The 19,160-nt window shown below is 42.3% G+C and overlaps 2 protein-coding genes across 2 annotated transcripts; one reads left to right on the top strand and one right to left on the bottom strand.

The window, feature by feature from the left end:
* Nucleotides 1–2,066: 2,066 nt before the first annotated feature.
* LOC137297795 (uncharacterized) lies at nt 2,067–4,724 on the top strand. Its single transcript, XM_067829743.1, has 4 exons — nt 2,067–2,071; nt 2,737–2,876; nt 4,280–4,363; nt 4,627–4,724. The coding sequence occupies exons 1-4, from the start codon at nt 2,067–2,069 to the stop codon at nt 4,722–4,724; spliced, it is 327 nt and encodes a 108-aa protein (XP_067685844.1).
* A 1,568-nt stretch (nt 4,725–6,292) lies between these two features.
* LOC137298232 (D-serine dehydratase-like) lies at nt 6,293–18,253 on the bottom strand. Its single transcript, XM_067830404.1, has 8 exons — nt 18,089–18,253; nt 13,897–14,034; nt 13,660–13,802; nt 13,081–13,261; nt 12,775–12,896; nt 10,764–10,953; nt 7,912–8,017; nt 6,293–6,626 (listed from the first exon to the last, which is right to left on the bottom strand). Exons 1-8 carry the CDS (start codon nt 18,244–18,246, stop codon nt 6,537–6,539), a joined length of 1,128 nt encoding a protein of 375 aa, XP_067686505.1. The 5' UTR covers nt 18,247–18,253; the 3' UTR covers nt 6,293–6,536.
* Nucleotides 18,254–19,160: the final 907 nt, after the last annotated feature.

Below are 19,160 nucleotides of genomic sequence, written 5' to 3'. Positions count from 1 at the left end.
TGAGAGAAATTTTCTCATCAGTAACATTTCTATTATAAAATATATGATCAGACAAGAAATCATTATAATTATCAGGTTTAATTTTACTTAAAAAGCACAAAAGACATTGAAACAATCTAGAAGGGAATTCTTAGATTTCTGACAATCTTTTTCAAAACGTCTTTGCCATGCCTACCACGTTCACTACAGGTACAACATCTAGCACTTATAATATATTTCCAGTTGGGATCTGTAGTAACTAGCTTTCTCATCACATTCAAAGATATGACATACATTATTCAAATATATTAATCATACCCAGTCCACTCTCCTTAAGTAGTCTACACATTGTTTCTCTCTTTATCCTGTCACGTCTTTGATTCCATACAAATTAAATAACCTTTTGGTTATCTTCTTTAAGAAATATACCATGAGTACTAAGAAAGTGAAATCCCAGATATGACATATGTTGTATACCATGAGGATTAGGTAGAGTTGAACTAGGATAAGTATGTTTAGAAATAAGCAACGACTTGATCAAAGCAGCCTCTCCACCTTGGGCTGAGACTCTGATTATCCAGTTATGCATTATCTGTTTTAATTCAAAACGTTTTCACCTGAAATTAACCTGAACAATATATGAAATATTTGTGCTTAAAGTACAAAAATTGAAAAAGAACCACCAAAAAGAACATGACATGATTGAACAAACTGCAAATTTAAAAACTCAGTCTCAACTTCTCAAGATGTAGAAATTCTTGATGCTAAGAAAAAAGAGCTGGACTATAAAAAAGGTATTTTTGTAACTGAGAAAACAGAAATTGTGTCAGTAAGACTATGAATGGAATCTGGTGGATTTCGTATCGAGTAGTCGACACAAAGTAGTCTTTTCACGAACCGAGGACTCTGGGTCTAATTTAGACATTTGTGATGTGTTATGTAAGGATTTGCCTGTCTTGGACAGAGCTAGAAAGGTACAATAACTCGCTGACAAGTATTTTAAAACAACAACAACAACAACAACAAAAGTCCCGGTACAGATGGGTTTACTGAAGAATTCTTCAAGAAGTTTCGGATTGCTTTGGGTTATTTTGGGTTGCGGACAATCAATAGTGCTGTCGGCATTGATGACTTATCCATTCCTAAGGGAATCAACCTAAGCGTTTTCTTACACAATGGAGGCCCATTTCCTTGCTTAATGTAGTTTACAAAATGGCTTCTTGTATTGCAGAAATTCTGATAACAAAATTATTAGTGACAACACAGGAAATGGTTATGAGACGTTGGTTTTCACAGAATTGCTCACTATTCCAGGTATGTTAGTAAGAGTTGACTTTGCTAAAGCATTTGATTCTGTTTTATGGACATTTATACAGGTATCTGGTTTTGGTCTTGCGCCTCTCAAAAGGAAATGATTGAAGTATTTTTATAAATATATTATTAAATCTTGTATTACTGTAAATGGCAAAATGGCCACCTTTGAAGTTTGAAGGGGTTGTAGGCGGGGAGAACGCTTGTGCGTGAAAGCAAGGATATAAAGGATATAAACGCTCTTACATGTAGGCGATACAGAGTGTTTAGTTTCACAGTATGCAGATTGCACTGACTGTCTCCTTGACAGGAGCAAACGTTTTCTTGAAATGTTTTGTTCTGATACATCCCAGGTGATATAGATTGGCAGCATGAAAAACCGACATAAAACGATATTTATCTCATATAAAATTCAATGGAACTGTGTGCGTATCTGTATCCGTAAACTGTATACTTGAATCATACGATCAGGGATATTCCGTAGGAATGAATCCGGATCGATTGTCGGATTCTCGAAACTGTCAAACGAAATTTGGCTGTGAACTAAATTGAAAATACCCCTCTAAAAATCACTTATCTACTGCCAGATAAGTCGACAGCAGACCAAGTGTTCATAGAACTCCATGTTAATCAATAAAAGGTATGCAATAAAAAAGCGAACATGAGAATTTAGCTGTGACATAGCCCTGGAACCCCATCTAGCCTGTCAAAGTCATACTGCCGCCCCGATCAACAGATCCATTTATAGGTGACATAAGGTCACATGATACGTAAACATGACGTCAGAAAATTCAAGATTGTAAACATATGACGTTACTTGTCCTGGAATTTACTGTTATACTTGATACTGTAGGTTGGAAGCAGACTGTTCAAAGGTATGTCACCATAACAAAATCCAGTTTGAGGCTGGAATCACCTTGATGGCTGTGAGCTTGATTATCTCTGTATTTGAAGCCAAGATAAGACATGACTTTTTGCTACAGTAAACACCATTTCACGAACAAAGTCACCACCGTCTTATTGATGCCTGGTGCCACCTGGTGTATAATAAAATGAGTCCAGATATTTCTTCTCGCTAAAACTCCAAGATCTTCCGCCGTTCAACGGCTCCTCACGTGTACGATGGTAGGCCTACGGATTGGTGTGGTTCAGGTGTATTATGGTACTGGTTGGTGTGGTGGTTCAGGTGTACAATGGTACTGGTTGGTGTGGTTCAGGTGTACTATAGTACTGGTTGGTGTGGTGGTTCAGGTGTACAGAGATACTGGTTGGTGTGGTTCAGGTGTATTATGGTACTGGTTGGTGTGGTGGTTTAGTTGTACAATGGTACTGGTTGGTGTGGTTCAGGTGTATTATGGTACTGGTTGGTGTGGTGGTTCAGGTGTACAGAGGTACTGGTTGGTGTGGTTCAGGTGTACTATAGTACTGGTTGGTGTGGTGGTTCAGGTGTACAGAGATACTGGTTGGTGTGGTTCAGGTGTATTATGGTACTGGTTGGTGTGGTGGTTTAGTTGTACAATGGTACTGGTTGGTGTGGTTCAGGTGTATAAAGGTACTGGTTGGTGTGGTGGTTCAGGTGTACAGAGGTACTGGTTGGTGTGGTTCAGGTGTATTATGGTACTGGTTGGTGTGGTGGTTCAGGTGTACAGAGATACTGGTTGGTGTGGTTCAGGTGTATTATGGTATTGGTTGGTGGTTGGTAAGATTTTACATCCCACCGCTGCCACCAAAATGTCACATACTAGAGTAAAAACCAAACCCCAGATTTAAAAGTTAATGCCATTTATTAACTAAATATACCTGATTTACAATAAACCATCTAAGTTTGCCTTCACACCTGCATTATCACCTCATCAAACACCCTCGTACTCTTTCCCTGCATACTCACGCATGCCCATCATACTTCACTCAAATATACACACATACAGTCATACCAACACTCCCATCAACTCACAATATCACAACACTACAAATATCTTTAAGGAAATACAGCACAAATCATATACTTATATTATTCACACTAAAGATGGAATCGACAATAACCATTCATTGAAAGCACAAATCAGTCTATTATGGTTCACTGTTCCCATCACAATCGATGTTGTTGTCCTGTCACCATATGTAGGGGTTCAAACAGTTTAGGATATCGGTGGTATATTAGGGGTCCTTCCCCTGCGTGTTACTCTTCACACACTTGGTTGGCATGTCACTTTGATCCCTAATGATCAAACGGTGCAGCCTTACTGGCGGGGCACGGCACGCTCCCCAGACACCCAGGTCAGTTCAGCTATACACAGGCGGCATATCGATCTCTCACGATCGGCGAGACAGCCTTACGGGGTGTAACACCTACCCCGGACACTGAATACAAAAAGCACACCATGTACATGGTATCTTTACACATACACAACCTATGGGTTTTACACATACAAAATGTGTTTACAGGGCTGTTTTACAGCACTTAATATACCACACAATCACTGTACTTTACACATAACTGTTGTCTGAACATCATTATTACCCCATCATACTAGCTTAGGAACATTCTAAATGCTTTCATTATAAATCACAATTCTTTCACATTCCAAACTTCAACAATAATATGGCACATATTACATATTATAAGGTGAAAGCTAAACTTCAATACATATACAAACAATTCAATCACAAGATAACACAAAATCATAATACTCACACCAGCTGAATATATAGGGAAAACAGCCAATCTCACACACATACACTTTCCAACTGGTTGCCAACTCACAATCTTCAAATCAAACCTTATATACCCCCCAAGCTACATGATTGACCCCAAGCCTACTACCCAGCCACATACAATAGTCTTTCCTACTGCACACCTCAGATCCGAACAATAGCTCAACGCTTGCATCACTGCCCTCGCTCACAAGTCCTCACTCCACACTTATCACCCTTCAAATTTAACACTCAACATCTACTGTATACATTATAATAATTGTGATCTTGACAGGTGGTTCAGGTGTACAGAGGTACTGGTTGGTGTGGTTCAGGTGTATTATGGTACTGGTTGGTGTGGTGGTTCAGGTGTACAGAGGTACTGGTTGGTGTGGTTCAGGTGTATTATGGTACTGGTTGGTGTGGTGGTTCAGGTGTACAGAGGTACTGGTTGGTGTGGTTCAGGTGCATTATGGTACTGGTTGGTGTGGTGGTTTAGTTGTGCAATGGTACTGGTTGGTGTGGTTCAGGTGTATTATGGTACTGGTTGGTGTGGTGGTTCAGGTGTACAATGGTACTGGTTGGTGTGGTGGTTCAGGTTTCAGGTGTACCATGGTACTGTTTGGTGTGGTTCAGGTGTATAATGGTACTGGTTGGTGTGGTTCAGGTGTACCATGGTACTGGTTTGTGTGGTTCAGGTGTATAAAGGTACTGGTTGGTGTGGTGGTTCAGGTGTATAATGGTACTGGTTGGTGTGGTTCAGGTGTACAATGGTACTGGTTGGTGTGGTGGCTCAGGTGTACAATCTTGTGCAGATATACATACATGTACATGAAATATCTGGACTCATATTTTATATATCTATTGCTTATACACCTGCAGAAATCAATTATTACCTATTACTATTGACTTACCGTATGACCCCGTGGATACCTGATGCCAGTCATCTCTGATGTTTCAGTGAAATATTACTCTTCTGTTAATCACTAGCAATGGAATCGGTTTCAGTAGTTCATGGAGATCAGCTACTCTCGACATGTGTAGTGAGGTAATCTGTTAAGTTGATTACCAGTGTTCTCAGGCAGTTCAGTAGTTCATGGAGATCAGCTACTCTCGACATGTGTAGTGAGGTAATCTGTTAAGTTGATTACCAGTGTTCTCAGGCAGTTCAGTAGTTCATGGAGAACAGCTACTCTCGACATGTGTAGTGAGGTAATCTGTTAGGTTGATTACCAGTGTTCTCAGGCAGTTCAGTAGTTCATGGAGAACAGCTTCTCTCGACATGTGTAGTGAGGTAATCTGTTAGGTTGATTACCAGTGTTCTCAGGCAGTTCAGTAGTTCATGGAGATCAGCTACTCTCGACATGTGTAGTGAGGTAATCTGTTAGGTTGATTACCAGTGTTCTCAGTCAGTTCAGTAGTTCATGGAGAACAGCTTCTCTCGACATGTGTAGTGAGGTAATCTGTTAGGTTGATTACCAGTGTTCTCAGGCAGTTCAGTAGTTCATGGAGATCAGCTACTCTCGACATGTGTAGTGAGGTAATCTGTTAGGTTGATTACCTGTGACATAAACCACGAGTATTCATGAGCACTAGTAAAATGTTATAGATATTTCCAAGTTCACCTGGTGTCAGTGAAGAGGACACAGGTCCCAGGTCTTGGAATCCAAGTCTCATGTCCCCATCACCACTAGTTTCCCTATAAAGATATTATCCCTTTCAGTGAAGAAGGTTTTTTTTGTACATAACAGTTGAATTCTTAAAAAGCGAGGGACAAAACAAACGGCACTTCTCAAATGATTTTATCACTGGCTTCCTATGGAAAATATCTCGTTACATATTTACCCAACTGAACTGTTCTACATGGTTATAGGGGTTTAAAAATGTGATTTTAAACTCTCACAATTTGAAAGTATTTGCATATTACATGGTGTGGGTCATTTTGGGGGTACCTCGCTGTGCCCCCTGCCGTTGTTTGAAGGTGTGAATCACTTTTCATCAGTCTTCATGGAACCGGTATATTGTTTATACACAAAAGTGCCAATCTCGAGGTTTTGTTAACATCCTGTAGCGGGATGAACCATGGCTAAATACTGAGTAGATATATTTTTTTCACTACAAAATTTGAAATCATGTATGCAGTACAGGGCGTGTGTTTTAATCCAACAACGTACAGGTGTACCTGGATATCCAGCCGCCATCAAACTTAGGCCGGGATATACTATGTACATCATGGATGTTTACCCAGTGTATGCCTGCATGGCTTGTATGTCCGGCAGGTACAGATATTAATAACAAACAGTGGGAATTGTCATTAACTCATTTACTTTAATTTCTTTGAGTACAGTTTGTCTCAGTGTGTATGGTTCACAGGCTCATCCTGACCCATAAATGTGTATCCTGACCCATACTGTTCCCGCACGTTTCACCGGACCGGTACATTGTAAATATTGTCTGATCTGTTCATCCACACCCCTGATCTTCTCCATCATTCTTGCTAATTACCACCCCGGTCAGGACGACACACCCGTGATCTCCTCTGCTGCTGCTAATTACCACCCCCGGGTGGGGCGCCACATACCCACAATCTTCTCCCCAGAGTGGACATAATACACGGGGTGGTGGGCAGCTGTCACACACGACTGAAACATGGAATCGCATCTCAGATTTTGTGGAGTTACAACAACAGGCACTATACATCGTTAACGGTAGTGTATGGTACAGTCCCTCTGGATTCCGCGATTCCGCGGTTACAGAAAAAATAGCGGAATTTACTTTACATGCAGAAAACACGTCTGGTCCGCGGAAAACGCCTTTTCGTACAGAATCCGTGCAGAATTTGTCACTTTTCTGCCGCGGAATTTGCTTATCTTAAAACCTGAGTGAAAACTAACTGTCAGCCGAAACGAAAAGCAGAGTTAATGTCAAAAGTAGGATTGGTTACGCATAAAAAGCACTGCCATATTTGTTGTGACAACATTTTCAAAATAATCATGAATAAAGATACTTTGTTTATAAAGCAAGTTTTAGGCATCTTTCAAATAATATGAGATGAATTTGGCACTGCAATTACATTCTCAAAATCGATCATTTTGAAAATTGAAATTATTTCAGATTTCTGTTAGGTATAACATTGTTGTTTGCATGAAACCGTTAGTTGTTTGCATCAAAGTTACGACTGAGAGAGAAATTACTTTCAGCGAGTGTTTAATTGAATTTCTCAAACACAGAAAAAGGTGAGAATGCTTTGTCATCAAACTTACTCAAGATGTGATGTGTACTGTCGACTTAACTTTATATCTGTGTAATGTGTTTGTTGCTTTTTCCTAAATGTTTTAACCGGAGAAAGCTTTGCAGAATATTGAAAAATAGGGTGCAGAATTAGCTTAAATTTGCCGCGGAACTCTTAAAAATTTGCCGCGGAATCCAGGAGGGACTGATGGTAGTGGCCCACTCCTTGGTAAATGATTAAACATGTTGGAAACAGTAAGAAAGGATTATATTAACCTAGGACAGTCATGTATGCAGCAAAAACTTCCACGGCCATTACTTACAGAAGGCTGGCTATACTTCATTCAGTAAAGCTGCTTTACGAGAACCGTAATTATTAGCGTAGCTGGGTTTCACTCGGTTTCATTGGGTTTAACCCATATCTGTGCATCAAGGTCAGTTCTCACTTGGAACCTCGTTATGTGAGCTGATGTGTGGATTTAAAGCCACGTCGGTCTACAAACATATTCATCAAATGGGCTTCACAATGCTTTGATTCTCAGCATATATATGATACGTGATTTAGTGAATATTGGTAAACGCCGCCTGAGCAATGTTGCAGCTATTCGAGGCGATATATGTATCATACATAAAAGAATATGAGGTATTACACACACCGCAGACAAATGGTGCCACAGTTCTGTTTGCATCACTTACCTGGTACGGATACAGATAGAGCATAGTTCCTAGCGGGTGGTCATCGAAGTCAATATCGCCCGTGACAGGTTGGATCATGCCATGTTCTTGACACAACCTGACCAGTCTGGAACACAAGAGTCTTCCCTTCACTTCAACCTCATACACACCAGCATTAACTAAACATTACTGGTGTTGTCCAAACAGACAGAATGTGCTACCATCATAGCATACTTTCAAAATACACAAGTACCTCACATAAATGTCACATGGGCCAGACTTTTTGGCATGTAAGAGATGTCTTGTTGCAACATCTGTGACAACTCGACCATTACCACAAAGTTATTTGACGCCACGTGACCCGAAAGACCGAGGTAAATCATCATCATCATCATCATCTTTATTATGCATGAAGGGCACAGGTCCATATACATATCAATATGCACCTTCGAAACGGTTTGAAAAACAGGGAACAATTTCTTTAAAAAATTAGCATTTACCCATCTACCAGAGTAATTTTTCTTACACCCCCAATAAGAAATATCACTGTACATGCATAGCATTGTAAATCAATGACCGTGACAACGGAGTATGCCATTACGCAATCACGAGACTAGAATTGCGCAGGTAATGGGGAGAGGGAGTCAGACTCTCTCCACGGGTTCCGTCAGGTAATGGAGAGATGGAGTCAGACTCTCCACGGGTTACGTCAGGTAATGGGGAGAGGGAGTCAGACTCTCCACGGGTTCCGTCATGAATGGGGAGAGGGGAGTCAGACTCTCCATGGGTTCCGTCAGGTAAATGGGAGAGGGAGTCAGACTCTCCACGGGTTCCGTCAGGCAATGGGGAGAGGGAGTCAGGCTCTCCACGGGTTCCGTCAGGTAGTGGAGAGAGGGAGTCAGGGGTTCCGTCAGGTAATGGGGAGAGGGAGTCAGACTCTCCACGGGTTCCGTCAGGTAATGGAGAGAGGGAGTCATACTCTCCACGGGTTACGTCAGGTAATGGGGAGAGAGAGTCAGACTCTCCATGGGTTCCGTCAGGTAATGGGGAGAGGGAGTCAGACTCTCCACGGGTTCCGTCAGGTAATGGAGAGAGGGAGTCAGACTCTCCACGGGTTCCGTCAGGTAATGGGGAGAGAGAGTCAGACTCTCCATGGGTTCCGTCAGGTAATAGGGAGAGGGAGTCAGACTCTCCACGGGTTCCGTCAGGTAATGGAGAGAGGGAGTCAGGGGCTCCGTCAGGTAATGGGGAGAGGGAGTCAGACTCTCCACGGGTTCCGTCAGGTAATGGAGAGAGGGAGTCAGACTCTCCACGGGTTCCATTAGGTAGTGGAGAGAGGGAGTCTGGGGTTCCGTCAGGTAATAGAGAGAGGGAGTCAGACTCTCCACGGGTTCCGTCAGGCAATGAAAAGAGGGAGTCAGACTCTCCACGGGTTCCGTTGGGTAGTGGAGAGAGGGAGTCTGGGGTTCCGTCAGGTAATGGGGAGAGGGAGTCAGACTCTCCACGGGTTCCGTTGGGTAGTGGAGAGAGGGAGTTTGGGGTTCCGTCAGGTAATGGGGAGAGGGAGTCAGACTCTCCACGGGGTCCATCAAGCAATGAGGAGAGGGAGTCAGACTCTCCACGGGTTCCGTTAGGTAATGGAGAGAGGGAGTCTGGGGTTCCGTCAGGTAATGGGGAGAGGGAGTCAGACTCTCCACGGGTTCCATCGGGTAATGGAGAGAGGGAGTCAGACTCTCCACAGGTTCCGTCAGGTACTGGGGAGAGGGAGTCAGACTCTCCACGGGGTCCATCAGGCAATGAGGAGAGGGAGTCAGAGTCTCCACGGGTTCCGTTAGGTAGTGGAGAGAGGGAGTTTGGGGTTCCGTCAGGTAATGGGGAGAGGGAGTCAGACTCTCCACGGGTTCCATCGGGTAATGGAGAGAGGGAGTCAGACTCTCCACAGGTTCCGTCAGGCAATGGGGAGAGGGAGTCAGACTCTCCACGGGGTCCATCAGGCAATGAGGAGAGGGAGTCAGACTCTCCACGGGTTCCGTCAGGTAATGGAGAGAGGGAGTCTGGGGTTCCGTCAGGTAATGGGGAGAGGGAGTCAGACTCTCCACGGGTTCCATCGGGTAATGGAGAGAGGGAGTCAGACTCTCCACAGGTTCCGTCAGGTAATGGAGAGAGGGAGTCAGACTCTCCACGGGTTCCGTCAAGTAATGGAGAGAGGGAGTCAGACTCTCCACGGGTTCCATCGGGTAATGGAGAGAGGGAGTCAGACTCTCCACGGGTTCCGTCAGGCAATGGGGAGAGGGAGTCAGACTCTCCACGGGTTCCGTCAGGCAATGGAGAGAGGGAGTCATACTCTCCACGGGTTCCGTCAAGTAATGGAGAGAGGGAGTCAGACTCTCCACGGGTTCCGTCAGGTAATAGAAAGAGGGAGTCAGACTATCCACGGGTTCCGTTAGGTAGTGGAGAGAGGGAGTCAAACTCTCCACAGGCAATGGAGAGAGGGAGTGAGACTCTCCACGGATGACGTCAGAAGTAGACCGCTGGTCACAGGCTTCCCTTCCTCACAGAAAGGTACGCGGTGTTTGTGTGTTTGTTTTGTTGTGCTATTTATTTGTTTTATACCAATTTGCTTTACGTAAAGATATCTGTCTCAGGATCTCGACGTACAAACGTATATTGCCAATCGCCAGTCGGGGGAACAAACAACCATCATATTCAATACATTTGGGAAGGACGCGACAGGCGACCGTGCCCACTACACCAAGGCTGGTCACTGATTTATTGACCATACAGTGCCGGCCTGTGGTAAGGTAACTAACTCACCGTGACAAGGTATCCCCAAATCTTCACCCCCAGGGACTGGGACATATAACTGACTGTACCTTAGATTGGGGTGGCCTTGCACCACACAAAACTCGTCGCCGGCTTCTTTCTGCCCACAGTACGAGAGTGCTGTGTGGCCACAGTTGGTCACCAGCTGCTTCTTGGAGGGCTTGTGGCTGATGACACGGGTAGCTACACGTAGTGCCACGTCATCAAGGGTGCACGCCCCTATTCTCACTTGCTCGTTGTCTGAAACAATGGTCCACCCAAGAAGCGTTAAACATGTAGCAATACATGACAATTAATAGATGTTTTCGCCAACATGAACGGAACGAACGCATACTAGTAACTGTTCTGACTGCTTGACATTCTTTCGCATGCTTGAACGTGTTGTCGCAAATTCACATTATTCAAATAGTTCATCAGAAAATACCTGTTGTTCAAAATAAAATCATCTCCCAAATAACACATCTTTCACTGCAGGAAGCGCCGATCCACACATTTCAGTACTTTTTAAAGAGTGTAGGACCTATCCCCATCAGGACAATTCCCTACTGAGACAATTCCCCAGATGACATTTCCCCACTCCTGTTTTGTAACCAATGGGACAGTTCCCCACACCTGTTTTGTAACCAATGGGACAATTCCCCACACCCATCACAAATAATGAACAAACACAGGCCAAGACTGTATACGTCACAGTTTTAATTGTTTATACAATGTGTAGCACGGCACCCCTGGCACATTTCACAATTTTTGCCCCTAACAGGTTGCCATACAGATGAGCTGGCTGTGGCAGGTTCATCCTGAGATCTGGCACATGCTGCTCCAGCCGTCTGTGCACTTGCGGGATCGGGTGGTATGAAAACTGCATGTGCCACGTACCTGTCACACACCATGCTGGCAGTGGCAGCCCGGAATGTGATTTCATAACAGGTTTATGGCTCGCTCGCGTTTGTGCATGCCAAATAAACAAATGGGACACCAGGGCAGTGGTCGTGTTTTATACGTGCGACATATATTTTGTATTAATATAGTTAAGATGTTGACCGGATTTCATTGCGGGCCATGTTAGAGCTTACAGACGTTTTACCGCCAAAGGCCATCCTGTTGGAACACTCCCATCTGATACAAGTTGTTGTTTTCCTAGTTTAGCGCATAGTTTACATATACCTCTCGAAACAGACATTCAGACCTCCACAGTTATTTGGAATGAAGTCCATTTTAGAATTTGTGATCTCACAGTATTTTACCAGAATATTTATACATATTTCTAAATCTCATTTGATCTTGGAGAAAGTAATCTAGGAGAATGTTAAGAAAAATGCACAAAATCCATCTTTCTCAAATTGCTGTAAAACGTTTTAGTGCGTCCTTAACTTAATCCCATCGCCCCTAACAAGTGAATACACATAACGCACAGATTAGTTAATCCCATCGCCCCTAACAAGTGAATACACATAATGCACAGATTAATTAATCCTGTTGCAATTTTTGCACTACAGAACAGAACAGAACAGAACATTTTTGTTCTCTAAAAACCCATCCACGGAGGTACATGAGAATATAATGATATACAATTTAACATAAACACACAAGTAAGATGGCGGATACCAGATAAGTTAGACAAATTATTATTATCACAATTCGTTACACTTGCATTATATTTCACAAGGCGTTTAGAAATTTAGCGAGGTTTTTCAAATGTTTTGTTGTCTTGATTGAGAATAGCCGTTTAAACAGATTCGGCCATTCATAGAAATATTTTGGGATGTACAACGTGGAGAGCTTCACGTTTAAAAGGGTAGTGAAATTCGTCCCCAACAGACGGGGAATCACAAAGTTTACATCGCCAATAGAGTGCACTACAATTCTTCTGATTACAAAACAGGGGTGAGGAAATGTCAAGATGGGCAAATATCACGAAGGGAATTGTTCCGAGGGGGAATTGTCCGCACACCTTTTTCAAAATGTGATGGAACTGTAGGACGTTGAGGGGCTTAAAATTCTCTATTTCTGTGTTTGTATGCCTTTTGTATCATCCTATAGTGAAAACAGTGAATTCCCTACCATAGAAGAAGTAGGTTCCCGGATGGAACTCCGTCAGGGCGGCCATATTGTCTGCAGGATGACTGCAGGAAGGGGTGGAGCCCGTCCCAACTATCTCACAGGCGATGCCCGCCGACTGCAGCCTGGAGGATATTAACAGAGACGTCATATCACATGACAAGGGAAATTCGCAACTGGACTGCACAACAACAAATACGTGCGACAGATAAATGGGGCACCAAGATGAGTTCATCCTAGCTGTGGAGTTGTTTCATCCCCTCCGGTGTTTTGTTGATCCCTGAATGCCTCTTTAAGAGAGATACCTACTTGTCTCTTACAGTTGTCACTCTGTCTGTGTTGATAGCGCCAAACTCCTTCAGTTCTTCCACCCCCTTGCAGTCGTATGAACCCCCACAGTGGGCGTAGATGCCGCGGAACCTGACGTTGTCGGCATCAACCGCAGCTTTAGCGACGGTGACGACGTCATCACTATCCCACAACACTCCAGCTGAAACGTTTGAGAACATTGAAAAAGTATCTCAACAGAATAACTGAAACCTGTAGAGAAGAGACTGGAGTTGTTGCCGCCAATGCCATCGCCTTCATTTCACCAGTGAATATAAAAAATAAAAAATCCACATCACTAAGTCGAAATGTGAAGTTCAGACGGATCTTAATCCGAGCCTTGCTTGTCACTGTGGTTTGGCAGTACGCCGTCTCATCAAAAACTCTAACCATCGGCGATTTAATAAATGAGTCCTAAATAACACCAGATTCATCAAATGGCTGCTATATATGTAGATAAGTGTTGTCCAGAATAGCATGAGAAACTCATTACCAAACTAAGTACACGTAGTACTTTGTGTTCCCTATAGTTTATTCTGTCCTAAACAACTGGACACACACCTCGCCCATATCCCGTGTCAATCTTCAGGATCACTGACCACTGCTTGCCAGGGTTGAGCGGGGCGTCTTGTACCCACTGCATGGCTTCAGCGCTATCATACAGGATGTGGAACTCGGACAGCTGATTGGCCAGCCTCTGACACCTGTGGCCATAGAAACAAGAAAATGACACATCGAGTTGTGTCCTACAGGATCTCTACATGGACCCCGGATAGGTTTTAAGGCTAGTTATCTCACCTTGGGATTTTTTCCTTCGATATCGGGAAACCATATAGAATGTCATCGTAGCCATTGGCAGCGAAGAATTCCGCTTCATTCAGGGTGGAAACAACGATCTTCCTCCGGGTGCCGGCCGTGGCGATGTCCGCGCCTTCACTGAAGGATAAGGTGAATTATGTAGAGCACAGGGAAATAATACATTATTTACAACTGCCCATTTCTGCGTGAAATGTAAGGCTACTTTCATTGTACATGTAACTAACACTTTATCGGAACTTTGAAAGAAGCATTATGTTGTCCTTCGCAAATGTCAGAAAACAGATAACAATCATCTGTAATGACTGGTGATTGGTGAATAACTGGACATGTTGTGCCTAACTTAAAACCGTCTTCTGTCAGTTAATTTGAATGGATCGACGTTTCAACTTTCTATGTCAAACAATGGCTATGATAAAACCGATGCCACATTTGTTAAACAGATTTAGATATAATCCGTGGACATCTCTAACCATGACCACGCGACAGACCTTCGGAGTACAGCTGGTTTTAACGTAATAGCTATTTCCCGTTGTTAGTTACTCCCTTGGGCCAATGATGACTTGTGTTTTTAATTGAGAAACTGGAAGTACTTCGCTCTGCATACGTGTGAAGATTATGCCATCATTAGTTTGGTCACCGTCTTCCAATGTGGGACCGGAAATCGTGTATCACAGTGAAACCGGTATAAACCGCAAAATACGATTTCATATCGTTTTCTCTTACTGGAGCAAGAACACTTTCAGCTATCCTTGCCACATAATTGTGTAGGCTGTTCACCAAGTTTTAACATGCTAAATAATTATGTAGGCTGTTTACCAGGTATTAACATTCTAAATAATTGTGTAGGCTGTTTACCAAGTTTTAACATGCCCTGTTCAAATTCAAAATACGATTTCATTAAAATACTATTTCATATCACTTGGGTATCCTTGAACAAGAATTCTCTGAACCATGCATTTATGTGATTGTTACACTCGAGTATGCCAGCAAATATGAGTGGATTTCTTAATGAACAAAACAACTGTAGCGTGTACTAGAGGTTCAGCATCCAATAGTATTCTACAATCTGTCCACTGACTTAAAACTGTTGACGACACATTTTAATATATATATTGAAAAAGCAAAGTCATCAATGGTAATAAACATTGTTTAGATAAGGTACGCGCTGAGCACCTCCGAAACTAATTATTAACGATCTTTGTTCAAAGCGTTCTAAAGAGATGAGACGTGGAGTCTGAGTACATTTCAGTACAACACGAGACATTTTACTAGCATCTCACCATTTGGACAAAGTAAAAAAAAACTTAAAGAAGTATTTGAAAGATGACGTACAAACGCCACTTAGAGTGGGTTATGAGAAACAACTAAACAAAATATATTTGAAGTGGTAGAGACTAGGATTTGTGAAGCGATAAGAAATACATTATATATAAGCACAATGTGGTCAGCCAATTCTTCATTTAAAAGAAAATAAACCGTCATGCTGAATTATAATATATGCATTCACACAGATGGGAATATGGCATAAATGATTTTATTAATCTATAAAAATGATAGATAAATACATTGTAGAGCGTTTAAATATATATTAAAGTATCCTTGAAATGAAATATAAATAATCATTGTGATCCTTTATTACGTATAGAGGTTCATGTGGCCAACAGCACAGCGTGTACAACGGCTAGTAAGGTAACAACAGCCATTTGATGTCCACGGAGATTTTTTTGTTTCGATCGATTGATACACGTTTTAAAGAAACTTTAAAGATACAGAGTATTAAGTGTGTATGAACTGTTTCCTTCCCACTATTGTCACTGCACCTCTGAGCATCTCTATGGTGGATATTAAGCGCTCTATTAACATATTGTTATATATTCTTATCGCTTGTTCTAGTCAGTGGTATGGTTGTCATTTAAAGAAGGTTGATAGTTTCGTTTTACGTATATCTTCTTATGGGAGCTGTGGAGGACAAAATGGGTTTCATCTTCAACACAGTTTGGACAGAATTTACAAAATCGTTGATTTAATGGGATTTGAATTTGAGAGTTAAAAAGCCTACTGCTCTCGAAGCTGAATCACCAAGATCTGTGACGGGGTGACGTTGTTCAGGGTATCAACAATCCAGGATAATGGCACCTGTCTTGGTAGTCAAGTTATTTCTTTCTAATATCTGCGTATAGTGCGCATTCCAGCAAAACATGATATTCATCCTCACTGGCATTTACATTATACTTTTTGCAGTAGCTACACAGCCTTAGATGTCTGTCAGTATCAGTGTATCTTCCTGTTTGTATGGCTGAATGTTTTACAAACTTTTATAACAGTGTAGAAAGCAACATCAAGACGTTGTCACTACTTCGTTCTCCAACGTCCGATACATTCTGTTACAAATGGCACATTTTTATTCACATTGTGAATCTGGAAATCCACCGGCCACGTAATGTCAATGATTTGCACCGTCGTTCACTGCTCAGTCACCTGTTTGAAAGCGCAGTTCAAAATATCACATGCTTTACACTCGCTTGAAGAGGTCAGACTATTGGCCTTGCACTATATGAAAGGAAAGGGATGATTTTGGAAAAATGCCCGCTTTCTATATGCAGATGTTGCAATAGGTTTTTGGACCCGTGGAAAAGTGATGCCGATCGAAACTAGCCCTTGACAGGTGCTGTCAGCGTGACTGAAATTAATAAACAAATTTAAAAATTGAGTTTTCACTGTCTTGGGTGATCCATAATTTTGGTGTGGAATTGGGGAGGTAGCTATTTTCGAAGTCGTGGAATATACGGTAATATACACTCTAAAACAAGAAGCTGACAGGCGTTCTCAGCAGGTGATGTCGATATATTTGGACAGCAGTTGTCATTACGACATTTCCTATGTTTGAATCGTGTCGTGGTTGTGGTGTATTGCGTGAATGCGTTTGTAAAGTTGTGTTATAAAAATGAAAAGGGTACATGAAAAGTGCATGCAGAAACAGTTTATGTACGGGCACATGTTCGACGGACACATGGCTAGCGACATCGATATAACAGGCCAAACAAAATTCATAATTTCATTACGAAATCTACAACGTAAACGAAGATAAAAATGCGAAGAATGAATACTACCGACTACTGACGTTATACATGTGCACAGACCCATTTCATATATATATATGCCGTTCCGGTATCAGGCAGCATATTGCTTGCTCACATTTCCCGTAAAGATGCCAATAAAGAAATCGTCGCTCAGTGCGGCCTTTATCGGGGTAAGATAGAATTCCCTGTATTTTGAACGCTTAACGACATTTCTGACAACACTTAGCAATAACTACTTTTCTAACCGCCCAAGTATTTGAACTTGAGTTTACATCATTGGATAGGAAATATAATATTCGTCATTTCTGTGTAATTTCATTGAAGTAAGTAGTTCCGATACCTCGCGAACGAGTTTCTCAAATATTTCCAGTTCTTTTTAAAATGTACTTTAGGAATTACTCACGACTGTCTCCGAGATCTAATTGATAAGAGTCGATTAGTTCTGCACATGCTCATCAATTTCACCTGTGGGTTAAATGTAGGTAAAACGAGATATGTTCCGGATTGGGCTGTAATGGACTGTAATTGTAGAGTATCATACTCCATGAGGAACTGAAACTAATCGTGACAAGTTAATATTATGTCAATAATTAGTCAAACAAAAGGTACATTATACGTCAGGTCTGTATTACTTGCAAATAGGAATGATCATATTGTCACGTTGGCATTGGCTTTTTTTGACAATACAAATGCCAAGTACAATATCAGTGCAGATATTCTTTGTTGTTTGGATTCATCCCTGACTGTTACACTACCAAGACATGAGGCTGCCCTTGGGAAAACAACCTACTTCTTAATAGTACCCGCGGGTCATGCTTTACTGAACTCTTGCTTGCCGCGACGACTGATAAAGCCACTTGTCCGTGACTCGTATCACGGTTGTCGAGAGCTGCAATGTGGCCAGACTTCATTTAAGGTAATGTCCTGACTGAATATATCTAGCCTTTAAGGCTCATTTAGGTCTTTAACATTGCAGGACGGACTGGACAGAAAGGAAATACTGTCGTTTAGGCACTGACAATGTACTGAGTCGCCAGACAATGGCACAGGGTGGATACCGACTATATAAGTAAGATGGTGGTGTTACGTACATTGTCTTGTGAGTCTTGACGTGCGGCCTTAGCTGCACGCCCATGTTCCTGGCTGTGTCAAGCATTCTCTGACAGTTCCTCTTTATCTTGTCGATGTCTACCAGGAGACATGGAGTAGGGACGTCGGCAACGGTGGCGGGAAGTGCGGCGTCAGACATGGCACAATCTCAGCTGTAGACGATTGAAATGAAAGCTTAAGTCATGTCACATGGCTCAGTGCCACGTTACGATGCACTCCAACACACACGTTTCTCCGTTAAGGTTGAGTAGAGCTTTTCACGATCTGGGTACTGGCAAATCAAGGGTTATATCAACAGCTTTTGTCCATGTACAAAATATCTGCCTCCCCTAAAATATCTGTACAAAACAGCTGATCCCCCCTATATTCTGTGGACAAAATGAATGCCCCAAGTGATAAATAATGAACGGTCCCTAGGTAGGTAGGTAGGTAGGTAGATAGGTAGGTACGTACGTAGGTTAAATGTGTGACTGTAAGTCTCATGGGATGTGCTCAGAATAAAATGTTCACCGCATAATGCAATATGTCCAATAAAATCCGAGGCACGGTTTGTCAAAAGGGGAACTTGACATGGTTTATATTTCTCTTCCGAATTTTGATGACAATTGGTTCATATTTTTTTATCCTGCCATCACAATTATATATTTTGTTCAAAATAAATTGATTGTGTCATACAAAATAGGACGAGTAAAACGTGAAGTGTCGATAAATTGAACAGAAGACAGTACTGTTACTGTTGTTTGGTATAAGCACATATGCTCTCTGCCTTATAGCATTCATTCACATGAGGAAGGAGCGGGTAGTGGTCATGGTACCACGTGGCCATTAGCGATATTCCAGCAATATCACGTCCGGGGTCACCAGAAAGAGGTTTCACATATTGTACCATGGGTGGAAACGAACTCGGGTGTTCGCCGTCACGATGTAGGCTACACCATCGCCCCATCCACCACATGAAGGAGTCAGGACTGTGCTCCTCGTAGCTGACATCCATAAACTTTTCATGTGCATCTCTTCTTAATAGCATTCAAGAACCAGCACAAGTCGTTTGTT

This window comes from Haliotis asinina, chromosome 10 (assembly GCF_037392515.1).
Source record: "Haliotis asinina isolate JCU_RB_2024 chromosome 10, JCU_Hal_asi_v2, whole genome shotgun sequence".
In the NCBI taxonomy this organism is placed as follows: domain Eukaryota; kingdom Metazoa; phylum Mollusca; class Gastropoda; order Lepetellida; family Haliotidae; genus Haliotis; species Haliotis asinina.
This window is presented reverse-complemented; position numbering and strand designations above follow the sequence as displayed.

Excerpts from the sequence above, each read along its gene's own strand:
- LOC137297795 (XM_067829743.1), top strand. Across the intron at positions 2,877-4,279 it reads GGTGGTTCAGGTGTACAGAG|GTGGTTCAGGTGTACAGAGG; the intron begins GTACTGGTTGGT and ends TGATCTTGACAG. Across the intron at positions 4,364-4,626 it reads GGTGGTTCAGGTGTACAGAG|AATGGTACTGGTTGGTGTGG; the intron begins GTACTGGTTGGT and ends GTTCAGGTGTAT.
- LOC137298232 (XM_067830404.1), bottom strand. The coding sequence starts at position 18,246 with ATGTCTGACGCCGCACTTCCCGCCACCGTTGCCGACGTCCCTACTCCA. Across the intron at positions 10,954-12,774 it reads GGGAACCTACTTCTTCTATG|ACAACGAGCAAGTGAGAATA; the intron begins GTAGGGAATTCA and ends CCATTGTTTCAG. Across the intron at positions 8,018-10,763 it reads CAAGGCCACCCCAATCTAAG|ACTGGTCAGGTTGTGTCAAG; the intron begins GTACAGTCAGTT and ends CTTGTGTTCCAG.